The sequence below is a fragment of the Cornus florida genome, unplaced genomic scaffold (assembly GCF_030987335.1).
Source record: "Cornus florida cultivar Cherokee Brave unplaced genomic scaffold, ASM3098733v1 CherokeeBrave_3.0.0_Hap2_Chr02, whole genome shotgun sequence".
Classification (NCBI taxonomy): Eukaryota; Viridiplantae; Streptophyta; class Magnoliopsida; order Cornales; family Cornaceae; genus Cornus; species Cornus florida.
The window spans coordinates 11,769,309-11,787,404 of record NW_026775572.1 but is presented as its reverse complement, the minus strand read 5'-3'; the positions used below and the strand labels follow the sequence as shown (position 1 = coordinate 11,787,404).

The 18,096-nt window shown below is 34.3% G+C and overlaps 2 protein-coding genes across 3 annotated transcripts; one reads left to right on the top strand and one right to left on the bottom strand.

The window, feature by feature from the left end:
• The first annotated feature begins 2,635 nt into the window (after positions 1-2,635).
• LOC132293620 (steroid 5-alpha-reductase DET2) lies at positions 2,636-3,659 on the top strand. The gene has a single exon (XM_059791163.1). It carries the CDS (start codon positions 2,720-2,722, stop codon positions 3,536-3,538), a length of 819 nt encoding a protein of 272 aa, XP_059647146.1. The 5' UTR covers positions 2,636-2,719; the 3' UTR covers positions 3,539-3,659.
• Positions 3,660-4,143: 484 nt separating this feature from the next.
• LOC132293619 (acetyl-coenzyme A carboxylase carboxyl transferase subunit alpha, chloroplastic-like) lies at positions 4,144-11,817 on the bottom strand. 2 transcript variants are annotated; one of them, XM_059791162.1, is made up of 12 exons: positions 11,544-11,817; positions 10,691-11,085; positions 10,448-10,522; positions 9,382-9,489; positions 9,109-9,269; positions 8,755-8,869; positions 8,519-8,673; positions 7,021-7,072; positions 6,869-6,937; positions 6,371-6,448; positions 5,141-6,290; positions 4,144-4,461 (listed from the first exon to the last, which is right to left on the bottom strand). In XM_059791162.1, exons 2-11 carry the CDS (start codon positions 11,018-11,020, stop codon positions 5,142-5,144), a joined length of 2,292 nt encoding a protein of 763 aa, XP_059647145.1. In that variant the 5' UTR covers positions 11,021-11,085; positions 11,544-11,817; the 3' UTR covers positions 4,144-4,461; position 5,141. The 2 variants fall into 2 exon arrangements, with proteins under 2 accessions (XP_059647145.1, XP_059647144.1); XM_059791161.1 differs by having other exon boundaries at positions 4,144-4,451.
• Positions 11,818-18,096: the final 6,279 nt, after the last annotated feature.

The following is an 18,096-nucleotide window of genomic DNA, read 5'->3' as shown; positions in this document are numbered from 1 at the left end:
ATTGATAAAAAATATATATATATAATAAATGAATTAACCTTTTTTAAAATTTTGGTAAATTATTGTTTGACTTTCATTACCTTAACCTACCTTAAAAATATAAAATATTTTTCCTATCAGTATCTAATTTAATACTAAGCAGTCCTATATGCCTACCTCATTATTTTCTTTTCTTTTCTTTTTTTGTTTGAAAAAAAAAAGCAGAAAGAAACATAGTCAAATGTGCACATTATTGAGTTCATTTTATATATTTATTTATCTATTGTAAACTGATTGATTGTGTTAAGAGTTTGGTTGAGACTTGTACACGCTTATATATAATTTTTACATTTTGTTATTTTTAGCTTTAGTATGAGAGTATAAAAATAATAATAATAAAAAAAACACATTCCTTCATTCCCATTTATTTAAAACGAGTAAATTATTTCCTTTTTTATTACTATTATTTATACTCATTCAAATGAGAAAAACACTAGTTTATTTTATTTATCTCCATTGTATTTCTTACACGGTAAAACAACTTCCATCATCATTTTTATTAATTTATATCTTCAGTTATGTAGGAAGACAAATTAACATTGTCACCCCATTTATTTATGTTATTTACCAATTGATGTTCTCACTTTTTCCATTTTCCTTGCATTTCATGTTTTATCATTTGCTTATCATATTGTACACATTAGAATTTTGATTCATTTACTACCAGAAGTTATTGGTTATACCATCGAAATTAGATATAAATTTTTTTTTTGGTAGAGGATGACTAAACGCTTACCGTATCACCAATTGATTTACCTCCCCACCGACCTACAAGCAATAATATATTATGGATCATTTTAATTAGTATGGAATTAATTACAAATTAGAAGTTCAAATCTAAGAATTAGCTAGAATTATTTTAGGACAAATTACTTGTGAGTAAAACATCAGAGAGCGGATGATAGATAAATGGTTTTGCATAATCATCGTCAAAACCATTAGGAGGTGGCTTATATTTATTTTTGTCGAGTGCATAATATGTAGTTTATTCCGATGAAATCATATGATTCTTTCAGCAACTTTTGTTGATATTCGGTAAAAACTCGAAGACCTTTCACTCTCTCTATAACGCCAAACGACCAAACACGGCTTACAGCATTGGAACTGCAAGTCCAAACTCTGAGTCAGGGTATGGACCAGTTGATTCAGCAAAATGCAGCGCTCTTGCAACATCTTGTTCCACCGGTTACTTGCCACGACAAGATCTCTCAAATTCAAACGAAGGTAATGGGAATCTTGAAGAACAGGATAATTATCCTTCCCAAAATGAGACTGAAGTGGAACAAAGCCAGGTGGGAAACCGACATAGAGAGGTGGTCCACCCATCTCTCCCACGGAGTTCCCGACCTCATAAAAGGCACAACTTTCTGTCTTAAGGAAAAGACAGAGAAAGCTACCTATTTCGACCTGCAGATCAAGGATCTCAAGGGGAAAATGAAATATGTAATGCGGGCTATAAAAAGGAAATGTCAGACACACACATATATAAAAAGAATGATGAAGAGGAAGGAAAGAAGAAGATATAAAACCAATTTAATTCTAATAGTATGGAGAGGGAAACTGAATAATTTTGGAAGCAAATCCCTTATGTAATATAAAATGAAAATTAAAATTGTTTTCATATATAGTTCTTCTTGGGGTTTTTATATTATAAATAAATAAAAAAGCTTCAAAATACACACATATATATATACACCGAGGGTTTTGGAAAGAGACCCACATCTTTTTTTTTTTTGGTTAAAGGAGAGACCCACATCTTTCTTAAAAAAAAAAAAACCACACATACACACATACAAAGTGCTCTTCTCTGGAGTAGTTTCAAAATCTTGAAAAGAGCGAACCAGATGAGGAAATGGTGGAGGCGCCACCAGCCGTGAGCAGGCGGCGAGACCCTCCATTGCTCACCGCCATCATACCACCTCGTCCATAATCACCGCTGTCGTCGGACCACCTCATCCACCATCACCGCGATACCAAATTGGTTTGATTAGGTTTTATTGGTTTGATTTTAGGGTTTTGGGTTAGCATGCGTGGAGGAGGATCAACGGAGAAGATGAGGAATTGAACGCTATTTTTTTCACTAGTATAGGAGGATTGTTGAAGAGCTTGACGTAGATGGGTTTGAATTGATTGGAGATACATAATGGGGATGTGTGTGTATGTATATATGTATGTGTGTTTGATTCCCAAATCAATTTATTTCTGGGAAGTAAATGCAAACATGTGATTAATATTGTAGTGGTGGAGGTTGCGGTGGGTGGTGGTGGATTTTTGATGAAGGTGAGAGGGTAGAGAGAGGAACCTAACCAGAGCAATTTCGTCATTTAAAAGTTATGATATTTCATATTAAAATTAATATTTTATTAAAGGGTAATATCGTTTTTTCCACTTTTTAAGGGCCTGTTTGGGTCAAAAAAAAAAAAAAATTTAGAGTGGGTGTTATTATTAAAAAATAACCTAACTTTCAGTGTTAATAGGGCAAATCTTAAAGGTACGAGTGTAATTAATTCAAAAAAATAATTACTAACGAAGTAAATGATAGGACCTATATGCCCTTTCCTTGTGTAGTTGATGACACGTGATAAATTCTTGGATTTTATTAACCTATTTCCTTAGAAAGACCCCACTCCCGTTGACATCTCGACACCACCATATACACTATAAACGGAGTAGGTAAAGGATGCAAGTACACATACATTCAACCCAAACCAAAGCAAACATGGCCTTAGATGAAAATCTCTTCCACTATATCCTCATCTCTTTCTTCTTCATCGGACCACCCATCTTCATCTCTCTCCGGTTCCTCCAGGCTCCCTACGGCAAGCACCACCGTCAAGGGTGGGGCCCTGTCATACCCCCACCCTTAGCCTGGTTTCTGATGGAGAGTCCCACCCTCTGGCTCACCCTCCTCCTCTTCCCTTCTGGCCAACACCGCTCCAACCCAAAAGCCGTAATCCTGATCTCCCCTTTCCTCCTCCACTACTTCCACCGTACCGTCATCTACCCCCTCCGCATGCATCTCAAAACCTCCTACCGGAAAACTACCAGCGGTTTTCCGGTCAGTATTGCCCTGATGGCCTTCACATTCAACCTTATGAACTCCTACTTGCAAGCCAGATGGGTCTCTCAGTATGCTGATTATGAGACCGATAGGTGGTTTTGGTGGCGGTTTTCCGGCGGGTTGGCGGTTTTTGTAAGCGGTATGGTTCTGAATGTGCAGTCAGATAGGGCTTTGGTGGCTTTAAAGGGTGAGGGTGGAGGGTATAAGATCCCAAGGGGAGGATGGTTTGAGTTAGTGAGCTGTCCAAACTATTTTGGGGAGGTAGTGGAGTGGTTGGGGTGGGCTTTGATGACGTGGTCTTGGACGGGGTTTGGGTTCTTTCTTCACACGTGTGCCAACTTGGTGCCTAGGGCACGTGCGAATCACACATGGTATTTGGAGAAATTTGGGGAAGACTATCCCAAGAGTAGAAAAGCTGTAATTCCATTTGTGTATTGAAAGAATAATATTTTTATAAAAATTTGGCCCATTTTTTAATCACGCATGCTATTTATTTTTTAATCAATATATATATCTGTCTTTTTCTAAGCAATTTGAATAACTTGTTATAGCTTTTAAATTTGTTGTGGTGCATGGGCTTTGATTGTTTTTTTTTGTATACCTTGATTTTTATTTTTGCTAGTTTTGTTTCTGATTCAATGACAATGAAGGGAAAGGAGACTTGATATTTAACTGCACACTCGGATAATTGTGGTTAGATTTTAGATTGCTGGTCTTCCCAGATCAGCAGCTCAAAACAATTGTAAAATGTGATTCGTTTAAAGATCATAGTAATAAATTTTGGCTTTTGAAAATTAAGAAGTATTTGTTTGGAATTTTTTATTTTTATAAAAATTGAATTATTGAATATATTTTTTAGGTGTATGTTCCATGCTTGAGTTTCAAATATTGCAGGTCCCACACAGCTACTTCGCCTATTTTTGAAGAGTCCACATAACATAGGTTGCAACTGCTAAAGCTACAAAACCATTCCAGTTTACTGTCTACAGGAAGAAATGAGAGAGAGAGAGAGAGAGGTGGGGGGACAACAGCAGCTGCAAAACTTAGGTGAAAGGCAACCCCATATATTCTCCTCCAGATAATTAAAAGCACACTGTTTAGTGTGCCATTCATAATTTATACATATTGTTTTGTGTTCATCAGTAGAAATGTACCAAGAGACAGAGTGATGCAAAAACTAATAAAATGGTGTCAATCATTTCAGACTGCTTCAAGATTAAGCAGGTATGCTGTGACTATCTCACGTTCCTCCAGATGCGAAACCTTGTGGACTCTGCAAGGAGATGACAATGAATGCTGGTAAATTCTCTCTCAAAGCCCTCTACGTAGTTTCAACAGATTTATCAACCACCTGCAACATGCTAATAATAAATAAATAAATAAAATTAATGCCTAAATTTAGAAATGACTGAATAACCTCGATCGTGAATAAAATTAAGAAATCTAGTAATCATCACAGTAATGTTATCCCTTAACATAGTCATAAATAACAGGTAGGGCCCCTTCAAAACTCCCAGTAAGACTATCACTTTGAACTATTTTTTTTTCCAATTCCAAGGCACCAATCCCACGAACCCAACATAGCATAAATGATTTTCGAACAATCTCACATTTTTAACTCAGATTGAGGATAGTTGAAATGCAAAAACACGGTGCCAAGATGGGTCCTTTCTTTTTTTCTTCCCCATCCCCACAAAACACACACGCGCACACACACACACGGAGACACACTCAAAGAGATGCTCTCGCACAGCTTGTAGGTTGAATAAGTGGCTAAGTGCATTACCCATTGTAATGTCCCTAACCTTTGGCATTATTTAACATAAAGTGATTGCTCAATGGCTGAAACCTGCATTTTCAAGTTTTGCCAGCTCAAGTTTTAACCATTGGACCAAGCAATGGCCCATAGCTAGCTGTAGACATCAATTATAAACACTCTTTGATAGAAACACCACCTCCATACAATTCATTATCTCAGCATTAATATCAACTTTAAACATTAGGGGAAAAATAAAAAATAATGAGAATGAAAGAACTTACATCAGGCAACAATGCGGTTTGGTTGAAAATTAATCGGTACTCTTGATCCTTCATTCATGGAACTGTCTTTATTTAAGTTTTCTTTAACTGTACTTCCATTGAATCCTCCAAAAGATTCCATGGCTTCAGAAATGTCCAACTTAAGCTTCTCATGCTTCTCTTTTAACCCAGAGGAATTCATAGCTTCTTCAAGGCTCTGCTTTATTTGTTGCTCCAAAGTCTGAATCTTATTTTTAGACTCCGCAACAGGTGTCTTTCCGGCCTTTGCTACCTCCAACTTCAATAGCTCAATCTTGTTCTTCAAATCTGACGAATTTATAACATCTTCGATTCCCTCGATAATTTCTCCATTAAAATCCTCCATTTTAATTTTGAAATCTGAGAATGATGGTGGTTCCACATGCAAACCTATAGACTTGAGAACATCAGCAAATTCCATAAGTACATCCTCCTTTACCTGCAGAATTTTCTCCTTTAGCCCCTGGTCTAAGTCCCCAGCACTAGACACCCCAGAGTTTTCAGTTTCAGCCTTCAGTGCCTTAATCTTCTCCTTGACATCTGGCCGATCCATGATCTCTTTCAGTCTCTTATTAATTTCCTGTTTTAATGGGACTGTTTTGTTGTTCTTCTCTGAGAGATTCTTTGCTTTGGATATTTCCTTCAACATGTCAAGCTTATATTTCAGGCTTGCATAATTAGGAGCCGAAGCAAGACCTTGGTTGTACTCATCCTTAACCTTCTCAATCTTGTTCTTTAGAGCTGGATGAATGAGCTGGTCCTTTGAATTCCTTGCTTTTGCAAATTCTTCCCGCAACATCATAAGCCTGTCCTTCAAGCCCATGGCTTTGGCTGCCTCAGAATATTCATGATCAACCTCTTTTTTCAGTTTCTCTAGCATCTCGTTCAGGCCCAACTCTGGAGATTCTGTAGACAACTCCTTGGCTTTCAAAATTTGTTGTTTGAGTTTTTCAACCTCACCCTCCAATTCCAGTCCTGAAGCCTTTCCTGGATTTTGGTCAATGAGTTCTTTATTTTTCATGTTGATTTTCTTTTTGGGATCTACAGGGATTCCTTCTTGGAATCCACCAAGTTTGCGGAACTTTAGCATCCTATGTTTTAGCAGCTCTTGAGTGTCCATTTTTGTAAGCTCCTATACAAAATTGAAGATATATGTTAGGATTTAATGGCAGAGTATGATTCTTCTAGAAGAACAAATGTGAATGTACTCACATCCATTGTGTCAACAATTGCAGTTTTTATCTGTTGTGATGTCCAATGTGGATCAGCATGTGCACCACCAAGTGGCTCCTGAAAGAAGTCCAAAATCCCATCGTCATACAGTAGAAGTGAATAGATAGTTTTAGCTTGAAAAGCAAATTGAAGCAGTCCTGGTCAAATCAGATGGATTTTCCAGTCAACTGCTGCACAAATATCATGCATAAAACATACGTCTCCCTGATTTGGTAAGGTATCCAATGACAGAGAAGATTCATAAGATAAGCATATTACGTGGCCCAGAAATTTCAATAGGTTTAGCCTCGTGCATTTGAAATAAAATTTGTTAGAAATATATATAGAAAATATATCACAGACTAGCAGCAGGGGTCCAACCATCAGTGTTTACACTCTTTCTGAGAAAGGTGCATTACAGTTAAAAGAATACCAAGAACCCCAAGGGTGAGGAAGGAAGAAACCCATAGAATATATTATTGCGGAGTAGAATATTACAGTGATGAAACCATCTGCTATTTGCAGTCTGCACAACTCCCCAGCAGTTATTCTAAGCTTCTCAGCTGCCTGCAAAGAAGAAGAATTGAAATTAATCATAGCTATTTCATCTTATCTGATATACTAGACAGCTAATGAATTCTTATTACAACCTTGGGAGAGGCTTTGGCAGTTTTCCACAAAATTGCTGCACACGCTTCTGGGCTGCACCATGGGAATTTAGACGAAACAAGAAAAAATTAGATCGTCATAGTTGAACTGACCGAAAAGAAAAATGCTTTACAGAAAATACTCATAGAGGAATACTACTACACAACTACATTTTGCCAAAAAGAAGCATACAGAATAAGTTTTACAAGTTAGTTGAACATGACGTATAACATATAGGTGAGCTAAGTAAAAAAAAAATTTATGACACAAATTTACCAACTCAAGGGAAAAAAACAAAAGAAAGGGAGAACATTCAGAAAGTGTCAAATAGGCACTGAACACAAAGATGGCTCCACATCTTAGTTGACCAAACCCACCAACTTTCAGTCTTCAACTTTGCTAATAAATACCTAATGCTCAAAATATAGATTGAGTCCATTTTGGAAATGACAATGTGTGCAGTACCAAGGAGCAGACTAAATTCTACAGCCGTGCAAGGATGAATGCAGGTGGAAGTTGCAGGCTATAAATAACTCTTGACAAGCAGTATATCATTTTTTATTTTCAATTTTTTTATTAGCTGTTTTGAATCTCCCCTATCTAATTAAAATATTAGTAGTTAGATTGCTTGATACACTAAGCAGAAAAATGTTAAGAATTCCAATCTTAAATCCACATGTTTTGCCAGAGGAAAAGTTCTAGGCTGAATTATGCATTATGCGGAGTGATCTTCCTTACCCTCAAAAGTCAAAATATTTGGCCCGCTTTGATTTTTTCCGCCACATCATACCCATTCAATACCTTTTTTTCCAAACAAACATCATCCAAGAACCACTTCAGTAGTAATCACTTTTGAAACATTTTTTCTGGATTATGTAAAAGTGTCTACAACTCATGGGTCGCAAATCTACAACTCCAACATGTTGAGAGAAGTGAACATTTCCTTGCTAGAACATGTAACAAGGAGTATGCAGACTGGGATACTAAAGATACATCACTGCACAATTTCATATGGCTATTATAACTAATTTCCTCCCCTTATTCTAACTAAATTTTATTGGAAATATTATGCACACAACTGAAAGATAACCAGACCAAATCTAGCAGGAGAGAGGAAACAATGCCACAATGAAAAATTGAAATGCATGCCTCTTGGACTATCGTTGAGTTGCTCACATGTTTAAATAAGTGATAGCAGCACATGTAAAACATGTATTGATACTTGCTTGCAAATAGTAATCCAAATTAAGACATGGCATTGTATATTACTGACTTAATGATTGATGATAACGGAATTTTTCCAAACATCGGTCAAAAACCGCTTTCTCCTTCTAATTTGCTATCCATGAAATCAACGCTCTATAAAACTAGGGAATCGATGCACCAGGTGTTGGAGATCTATCTAGCACATAAAAGATGATAACGTGACAGTCACTCTTATGACGGTATGGTTGCAGCATCTATAATATCACACTTAAAGCAAAGCCAATCTCAAATTACCTGGCAACATAAAAAACTGCATTTTCGAGCATTAACAATTTATTAGCACAGCCTATGGCCAGAGCACCACCAGATCCACCTTCCCCAATAACAATGGAAACAATAGGTACCTTCAACCCAAACATAGTTCTCAAGTTGTGAGCTATGGCCTCACCCTGCACACAGGTGAAAGAAAATACAGTTGAGCCAGTATTGAAACAGAATCATTCAAGCTTCAGGAAACATTTGCCACATACTTGGCCTAGTTCCTCTGATTTAAGGTCTGCAAATGCCCCTGGAGTATCAATGAAAGTAACAATAGGGAATCCATGGTGATCTGCGTAATACATCATGCGTAGCGCCTTCCGGTAGCTGTTCAAAATAGAGTACAATTATTTATAAATTAGATGTAGACATTTTCTTATCCAGAAGATAGATGACCGATCTTATGTATTGAACTAAATTTCTACAAACACCAAGTATTATAAATTGGAATTTTACATTTTTATTCTGCACTAACAGGTTCCTATAGAGGATTTATTCTCACTGTATTCAGCTCCATATCACAAAAAAAGAAGTAACTAAGAAATTCACCTTCCTAAATTACGTACCCATGGGGAGTGGGCATCCCAAAGTTGCGGAGAATGTTCTCCTTCGTATTTCTACCCTTTTGATGACCCATAAACATGTAACTTCTACCATTTATGCTTCCAAGACCAGTGACAATGGCGGGATCATCATACCCTGATCGATCACCATGAAGCTCCACAAACTGGACCGTGGACATTAGAGGACATTTTATGAGATGTTTTCTCGGTATCCTTGAGGCTTGATTAAAACAAAGTCAATTAACTGAAAACATATGAAGTCGCGGAACTTATAACCTTGTCGGTAATATTAAACACATGGTCAAGAAAAGTTGGCCTGTTTGGATGCCGTGCAATATGCACACGCTGTATAGGAGTCAGATGCGTATACAGATCCTTTAGAGCCTGAAATTTATAAAATGTCAGTGGAGTTGACAAGTAGATATCACTTTGATGATAGGATTGAGAACACAAATATGCCCTGAGGCATAAGACTTGGTTATTTTCTTTTTTCAATTCCGAAGTGCAGATCCATTAGGCTCATCTATCTATACACAATTAGTACAAGGGAACATACATCTTATTCATTATTTTACAGTGCCTTTATCGTAACACATTCAAACATGCATTCAAACATTAAACACATTACTTAGTTCTGCTCTATCAAGTCATAAATTCATTCAAATGAATTAAAAAAACAATGGGAAAGTGTAAGTTAAGGTAGATGGTTGGATCAACAAAAGTAGGAAAAACACTTAACCAGGCCTCAATGTAAACCTTCATACCCTTCCATATCCCCAAGAGAAAAACCTTTTTTTTTTCCATAGAATTTCATGGGAAGTTGAAAATTTAATTGAAGAATGGTCTATTAAAGTTAACACCTTCAAACAATCCCACGGTATCTACAAGAACTCAAAATGGTGTAGTGTTCAAGTAAGCTAAGGCTGTCCGGGATTTGCAAGGATAAATATGTATAGAGACTAGAAGTCTACAACATAAGCATAGAAAGGTTAGTAAAATAATCACACATAGTAAGGAAATGAATGTCTCAAAAAGTTACGTTTCTGTAGCAGTTTGTCAACAGGCAGGGAAGAATGACAGTAGGATTAACCATTGGTAAGGCCAATATGGTTTCCTGATATAAGGAAGACTTGAAAGGAACGTGTAAACAATGTTGCAGATAATTTATACTTGACTCTGAATAAGATGCTGGCAGTAAATTGATGTTACATAACTTGAACACTTAATATATATTCTCAATTCACCAATTTTCTATATACTACACCACATCAAAGTTACACTTGACTAATGTTCCAAATCCAAGAGATGCAATGTAAAGTAGAGGCATGCATGACTTTCAAACCTGTTGATACTTGTTCTCTAAAGAGATTATTTGGTCACTGAAGTCAAGGCCAGTTTCATTTGCCATCTTTTGTACCTGCACTCAATAAATTTTTTTTTTTAAAAAAGAGGGTATTATTATGTTGAAAGCAAACTGTTCCGTGATCTCAATTTGAGTAAAAGCACTCTCTCTTTTCCTGTCAAATAACTCCCGCAATGCTCTTAGGGAGACTTAAAGACATTAAAATATGATTGAGTAGCTTACATCAATAATCTTCTTTTGCAGATTCATAAGAGGTTTCTCGAAGTCCAAAGTGACCAGCTTCGGCCTCTCTTTTAAAGGCTTGAAAGGTGAGAGATGACTAAGGGCTCCGCCCTTCACATTTGGATCGGCACCCTCCGGCCACGGATACTCGTGCTTCTTCACCTTCCTAACCTTTGCATTGACCATAAAAACCCCCCTTCTTGAGCCCAGTCGCGCCCTTCCTAGGACTTTCAAGGGCACACCACTGACACCATTACTAGAGCTATGGAGAAGATCTGAAGCAGCCAAATTCTCATTCAATGCCACTGACGAATGAGACAGAGAAGCCATTCCCCAATTCTCCACCAAATTAACCAAACGGAAATTAAATTTAGCAGCTTCAATAATTTATAAATCTGTCAAAAAAAAGTTTTCTCAGAATAATTGAACAATATGCTCCATTTGATGATTTTCTCACTAAAAAGGAAAGGAAAATGAACGAAATTGAAGTTATTAATCACAGATTCTTCATATTTCAAAGCCGGAAAAGGAAAAAATACAGTTAGCTGAGCATAACACCACCATTTTTCACTTAGCTGAGGGAAGATTTGCAACAATTAATAAACAATACAACTTAAACATAAGATTCAAACTCTCAAATTTTTCCTCGTTCACTTAAATTGTATAGTAACAACACATATAACAAATTACAATAATCTCAAAACACAAAAGCACATTGAACAAGCAACGAATTAACGCTTCAAATGATGATAACGAAAACTTAAATTAAATATCAAAATGCAAACAAATTGAATATGAAACAGAATCTCGGAGAATCATATAATAAGAGCTTGAGATTCACCGGAGAGATTACCAGAGAGTGGGGGTGAGATTTCCGGCGAGAGAAGATCTGAGTGGGCGACGAATGACTTTTGAGTCGTCCTTCGGAATGGGAGGAGAGAGAGAGAGAGAGAGTGTGATTATTAAGCAATGAGAGAGATCGCGAGCATCGTGAAGATCGTCATGGAGGTCTCGTTTGGATTTTCCCAACTAGTTTTAGACAGAGAAAGCAGAGAGAGAGAGAGAGAGAAAATGTCGATACTTCTTATGTGGGTTTTGGGGGAAGGGACCTGTGAGTTGTTTAACTTGAAAAGAGGCAGCTTTATTCGGTTTGGTTTGGCAGTTAAAGAAGTCGCTGGACACTGCTAAGATACGCGTGTTGGGACCGTGTTTGGCTATCGGTGCTTCATGGTTTTTTCAAAATAAAATTTGCATTTGAAAATTGCAAGAAGAGTGCAATTTTTTTTGTTAAAAAATACAACGAGTAGTAAATAATAAAACAAAATCATGCGTATCATAAGTTCATAACAATTCAATTGATGAGAAGCACATTTTATCGAGGAGAGGGAGAGTTGTGTAGTAGGCCACGCATTTGCGTCCTAAGCTGCAGTGAATAAAATTGTCAGGCGTTTGTTGGTTGTATTATTGGTTTGCTATTGTTTTACGGGTAATAGTCAAAGGATGGGACATAACCGCCCCCCTCTCTCTATAAACACACACATGCAAGTACGTGTTTTAGGTGAATGGCATAAATTGATGCAAAGAGGCCAGGAGCTGTGATGCTTGAATAATTTTTTATTTTTCTTTTGAAAAAAGTTCATTGATTTAGTTGCAAATGGCTAGGTCAAAATTGTGAAGTGATAGAGGAGACTTATTTGGAAATATATATTGAAAACACATAGTGTGGTATAAGATACTTATATAGGTTTATATGTACATCTTTGTTTGTTTATTTATTTTAATTGTATATTTATATGCATGCATATTATAGAACAATACTTATCTCCTGGCCAAAAAAAGAAATCTCCTCTTGTTTAATAACATAATGACAAGAGTCTATTTTGAATTTAAAATATGCAAAAAAAAAAATATATATCTTAAATTTATTCCTCTTATATTTAAAGTTTTGACACATCTCATTCCATTATTGTGCCACGTAAGAATGCGGATGAGATTCGTACCAAAAAAAAAAAAACTTTTAATATTTATTTTATCTTATGAAGCAATAATTGAATTAATGAACAAAAGTGGAGCAATATAAATTTTCCCCCTCCGGTAGAAAAATCACCAATTAATGTGGGATTATAATACTTTAATACAGTATTTTTTGTCTTTCAAAAATAGAAAATTGATTTTTTAGAATAATATTATGATCTAGGTAAAACAGTAAAAACATTATTATAAGAATTATAACTAAAAATTATTTTAATGAAACTATTGTGACAATTGACAAACTTAAAAACTTGAGAATTATTATGATTTACTCGACTTGAGTTGTTCAAAAAAGTTAACACGAGTTGGATTCCTCTATTGTACACGTGGTGCACACATTAAAAGTTATAATTTTTATTGAGTATCACTCATCAAAAGTGTATAAGTTATATAAACTTAAGTGTTAATTTCACTAACACTCCCCTTAAATTTTGTCAAATATTACATTGAATTACCTTTCGAAAATTGCTATCACTTAAGTCAAATTTTACTTTTACATCATTGACACCGTTAAAATCATGCGAAAAGATAAATTTGCACCTGATTTTTTAATCCATTTTATTCCACAATATCAACTAACTAAAATGGCTATTTTACTCCCTCATTACTCTCACCTAAAGAAAAGGGAAAAAGAATGAAAGAAATATTCAAGGTGGCACGAAAAGAATAAGAAGCAATGAGACCAACTCATAACTACAAGAACAACAAACAAGTAAGGAACAATAATACTTACCAATAATATATATTTTTTAAAAGTACAATTAGACAAAAGTAAAATAAAATATATTATTATACTGAATATCTTTGTGATAAATACGTCTCCTATAACTGAATCTACATGGCCAATTATTTAGTTTGTGAAGCATGAGAAAAATTCTTCTTTCATCTTTTCCCATACTCATTTCAAGTCACACACATTTCTTCCCTTTCTATGTCAATCTTTTAATGAAATATGAAATTTATGTTACTACTTGTTAGAAATGTCATTAATTTTGCATTGTTCATGGTTAGTTACACAGTATCCAAAAAGGTAATCTCTAAGATAAAATTTCCTCTGAAGGCCCAGACTAACAAGCTGCACTATTTTAATGAGATTGGTGATGCACCGTGTAATACCTCTAATTTTAAAAGGATAAACTCGGTATTTATTTATTTGTTTTAATTGTATTTTTAATTATTAATAATAATTTTGATTATTTGACGAATTGCTTATGTGTTTAATTGAATTAGATATTACTTGATTGTTTGATTATGTGTCTATGTATTATTTGTATTTGTTTATGTGTTAATTGTTTAATTAGATTATATACTTAAATGGTGTTTTGATTAATTATAAATTAAATGTTTTATTTGATTTTATTATTTGATTTTATTTTTATTTTATGATTATGGTTAATAGTAATGGGTTAACCAATTGGGTCCCATGGACTACTTGGATAGGAGGTTGGATGTGTATGAATTATTACCCATGGATAGTTGTGCATAGATATATATTATATACATATATAAAAGGGAAAGTAATTTATTAATTACTTTTATGGTAACTTCGGTACTAATATTTAATCTGATGTCTATGTTTTATATTTAAATAATAAAAATATACATAGATTTGATACGTGTTATGTTATAAGTTACTTTATAATATTATGGTAACTTAAGTATTACTGGATAATCCATTAATAAATAATGGAATGTGTATAATTTATTTATTTAATAAAGATTTACATAAATTATATACTTAACATATTTTACTTACCTTTTTAATATATATAAAAGGGAAAGTAATTTATTAATTACTTTTATGGTAACTTGGGTAGTAATATTTAATCTGATGCATATGTTTTATATTTAAATAATAAAAATATACATAGATTTGACACGTGTTATGTTTTAAGTTACTATGGTAACTTAAGTATTATTGGATAATCCATTAATAAATAATGGGATGTGTATAATTTATTTATTTAATAAATATATACATAAATTATATACGTAACATATTTTACTTACCTTTTTAATATTTATTTTTTTAAGTTGACTTGGATTGGGAAAATGGTTAGGGTTATTTTATTTAGCCTATAAATATATAGCTATAGGTTGCAAAAGGGGGTTAAAAATATTCACGTGATATATTCTAGAGAGAGAAAGTTAGAGAGGGAAGGAGGAAAAGGAAGGAAGGAGGAAAAAAATCCTGTAGAGAGAAGATCAAGGAAGAAGAAGTTTAACTTTCGATCCGAAAGTTTAAGGCAAGTTCTTCTTCTATCTCTTTCCCTTTGATTCGTGTTTCTGTACATGCCTAGGAAATTCCAGAATTTATTAAACACATAAAATTAAATAATTATGCATGATTTTGATTTGATTTTCGGTGTGAATTTTTATATGTTTAAATTATGTATTTTTCATATCTGTGAAATGATGGAACGTAGAAACATGCCTAGGATTCCTGAACATTAAATAGGAACTAGGTTTGAGGTTTAAATAAATTTAAACAGACTCAATCATAATGATGCTTTCTATTTGATGTTTTAAACAAACGAATGGATTTAATCTTTTAAAAATGTTTTAGCAATTGAAATTAAAGGTGTAGGATGAATTGGATATGGAGAATGCTTATTTGACGGTATAATAAAATATCATCATGTATAAGATTCAGTTTATGTAGGACATATGATACAGGAAGCTTAAATAAATAATAAGTCATTCATATTATGTGATAACTTGATATCATCTTGCCATAGTTATTTATGTTTGATGTATTTCCTTAATTGTTACATCAATTGTTGGATTGTGTGGTTTAATGCACCGGTATGGGACGGTGGCATTTTAGGGACGGATTAACTTATCAGTTAAGTCTTACCTATTTTATACAAGGGAATGGATTAACTAAAATATTAAGTCCTGCTTATATTCAAGTTAGGTCAACTGAACAAGTTGAATGACTTATGGAGGACTAATTTATTATATAAGGAAATGGATTAACTAAAATGTTAAGTCTTACTTATATTCAAGTCAGGTCAGCTGAATAAGTTGAAGGACTTATGGAGGATTAATTTATACTAGATATGATGGTTACTAAATTATATATATATAAGTATGGTACCATGACATGAGTTTGAGTCTCAGGATCAGTGGTTAGGGCGCGTATATCGCCAGGGATGTGTAGCTAGATATAGTGTAGTTGTGTACCCTGGTAGGTCTAGGTATTCATGCCCACTATATGTGCGTTTTGCATGTTGCCTACTATTCAGGTCGAGACAACCCTATAGTCTAGTGAGGTTCCTTTAGTGTGTGTATATATATATATACGGACTACTAGTTTCTGTTGGATTGACTAGGATGTATACGTGTATCGGATCGCTGCTTGGACTGTAATAGAGTAGAACTTGTTTGTGGGCCTGACCCACCATTATTTTTCAGGTGTTCGTCAAGAGTAGAGGTTGTTCGTGCCGAGCAGGGATCAATCTACTTAATTCTTCCGATGCTACATAAGAGTTCATTTATGATTCAGTTTCCTGATTTAGACAGTTATTGCTGTCATTTGTTTAGTTTGAATTTTCTAGGGGTCCACACAGTATGGATTCCCGAGTTATATTTTAGAAGATCAGTTGTATCAGAAGAGTTTATTAATTAATGGAAATATATTCCGAGGTTTATTATTAAATTATCATTTTAGTTGCTTGTCAGCATTTATTTATTCTTCTTTATTCTTTTGTACTCTGTGTTCGTTTATTGCCGATTTATTTTTGATATCTTCAGGTATTTGGGCGTGGGCCTGGCCAACTCGCATTCAGAAATCTGGGGGTATCACACACCGGGACATTGAGATTAAGTTTCAATTACAATGTAGCATCTATATATGAGATAAATAAAGTTTGAAAAGAAAAAGAATAATAAAAAAATTAACTGGGGCTTTTACTAGCTAGTACTAGGGAGTTTGACCAATCAATGCTATATTAAATACTCGATGGCCTGTTGTACATATGTATTTTAGGTTAAGTGTGATAGTTAGTTGTTCGTGTGTTATGTTCAGTGATATTTTAAAATGTATCAACAAAGGTGAGAGACATCCCCAGTACATATGCTTTTATTAGCTAGTACAAGGGAGTTTGACCAATCAATGCCATATTAAATACTGGATGGCTTGTTGTATATATGTATTTTAGGTTAAGTGTAATAGTTAGTTGTTTGGGTGTGATGTTCAGTGATATTTTAAAATGTATCGACAAAGGTAAGAAACATCCTAGTTCGTGTCACCAATTTCTCCCTCCCATGAGATGTCAGGTATAGTATTAAATTAGTAGATCATAATTAACTTAATTTGTGGTAGCGTCCAAATTTTTTGATCAGAGTACTCAAAGTTTTAAATTATTAAATAAGATGACTGATGAACCCGTATTGGAGGAATTATATTGTAGACTTTCCCTTGGTTTGGTGGCTGGCAAGGCCACAAATTTGAATGTCTAAAACTTATATATTTAAAAAAATATATATATATATTTTGGATGGTCTGATGAATCAATTTGATAAAAAGTATGGGTATTTTGGTTTTTAAAACAATTCTTTAGGATTAAAAGGGATTTTGACAAAGTTAAATGGGGTAACAATGTCTTTTTACAGGTAAAATGTGGTATAACGCAGGTCAAAAGTAATTTTTGCGGTATAAGTAAAAAACGGACCAATGTTTGTAATATGAGAGATAGTAATTTTTAAAAAGTATTTTAATGTGATATTTGATTAAATTTGTGTAAGTAAAATTAACCCCAAACTTAAATAAACAAAAATTATTATATATTTTTATTAGTTATGGTGGTATCAGACTTTTCGTTATCAACCTCTCGTCATTGAGGTGATAATTTTTATCATTAGTCATAAAATAAAGCACATTTAGATAATTAAAATTAGGACAATATTTACATCCTCATTAGCAAAAATTTATAACATAGTCACATCTGTGAGTATTTTATAAATATTTTAATGTCAGGATTCATATTGAAACTTGATTACAAGTCTCATCACCCCAATATAATACGAAATTTCAGACTGGATCAGATGAGAGGTGGATCATTTTAAAAGAGCCACGTCTGGATTTAACTATAGCCCAAATATTCTGTGATCTAACCTTACCACCTTCTGGGTCAGACCCGTATAATTTCAGACTTGCCCTATAATTCAGATTGGATCAGATTAGCGGTGGATCCTTTTAAAAGAGCCACATCTGGATTTAATTATAGCCCAAATCATCTGCGCTCTAACCTTATCACCCGGCGGGTCAAACCCGTATAACCCTAACCCTAACCCTAACCCTAACCCTAACCCTAACCCTAAGTTTTTTTTTTTTTTTTTTCGGGAAGGTAAACCCTAACCCTAAGTTCCCT

What these genes read in the sequence shown, in the direction of transcription:
- LOC132293619 (XM_059791162.1), bottom strand. Translation starts at nt 11,020, where the DNA reads ATGGCTTCTCTGTCTCATTCGTCAGTGGCATTGAATGAGAATTTGGCT. An exon ending in TGTTTAATATTACCGACAAG is followed by an intron (nt 9,270 to 9,381) that starts GTTATAAGTTCC and finishes TCCACGGTCCAG; the next exon opens with TTTGTGGAGCTTCATGGTGA. An exon ending in GCAGTTTTTTATGTTGCCAG is followed by an intron (nt 7,073 to 8,518) that starts GTAATTTGAGAT and finishes CCCATGGTGCAG; the next exon opens with CCCAGAAGCGTGTGCAGCAA.
- LOC132293620 (XM_059791163.1), top strand. Translation starts at nt 2,720, where the DNA reads ATGCAAGTACACATACATTCAACCCAAACCAAAGCAAACATGGCCTTA.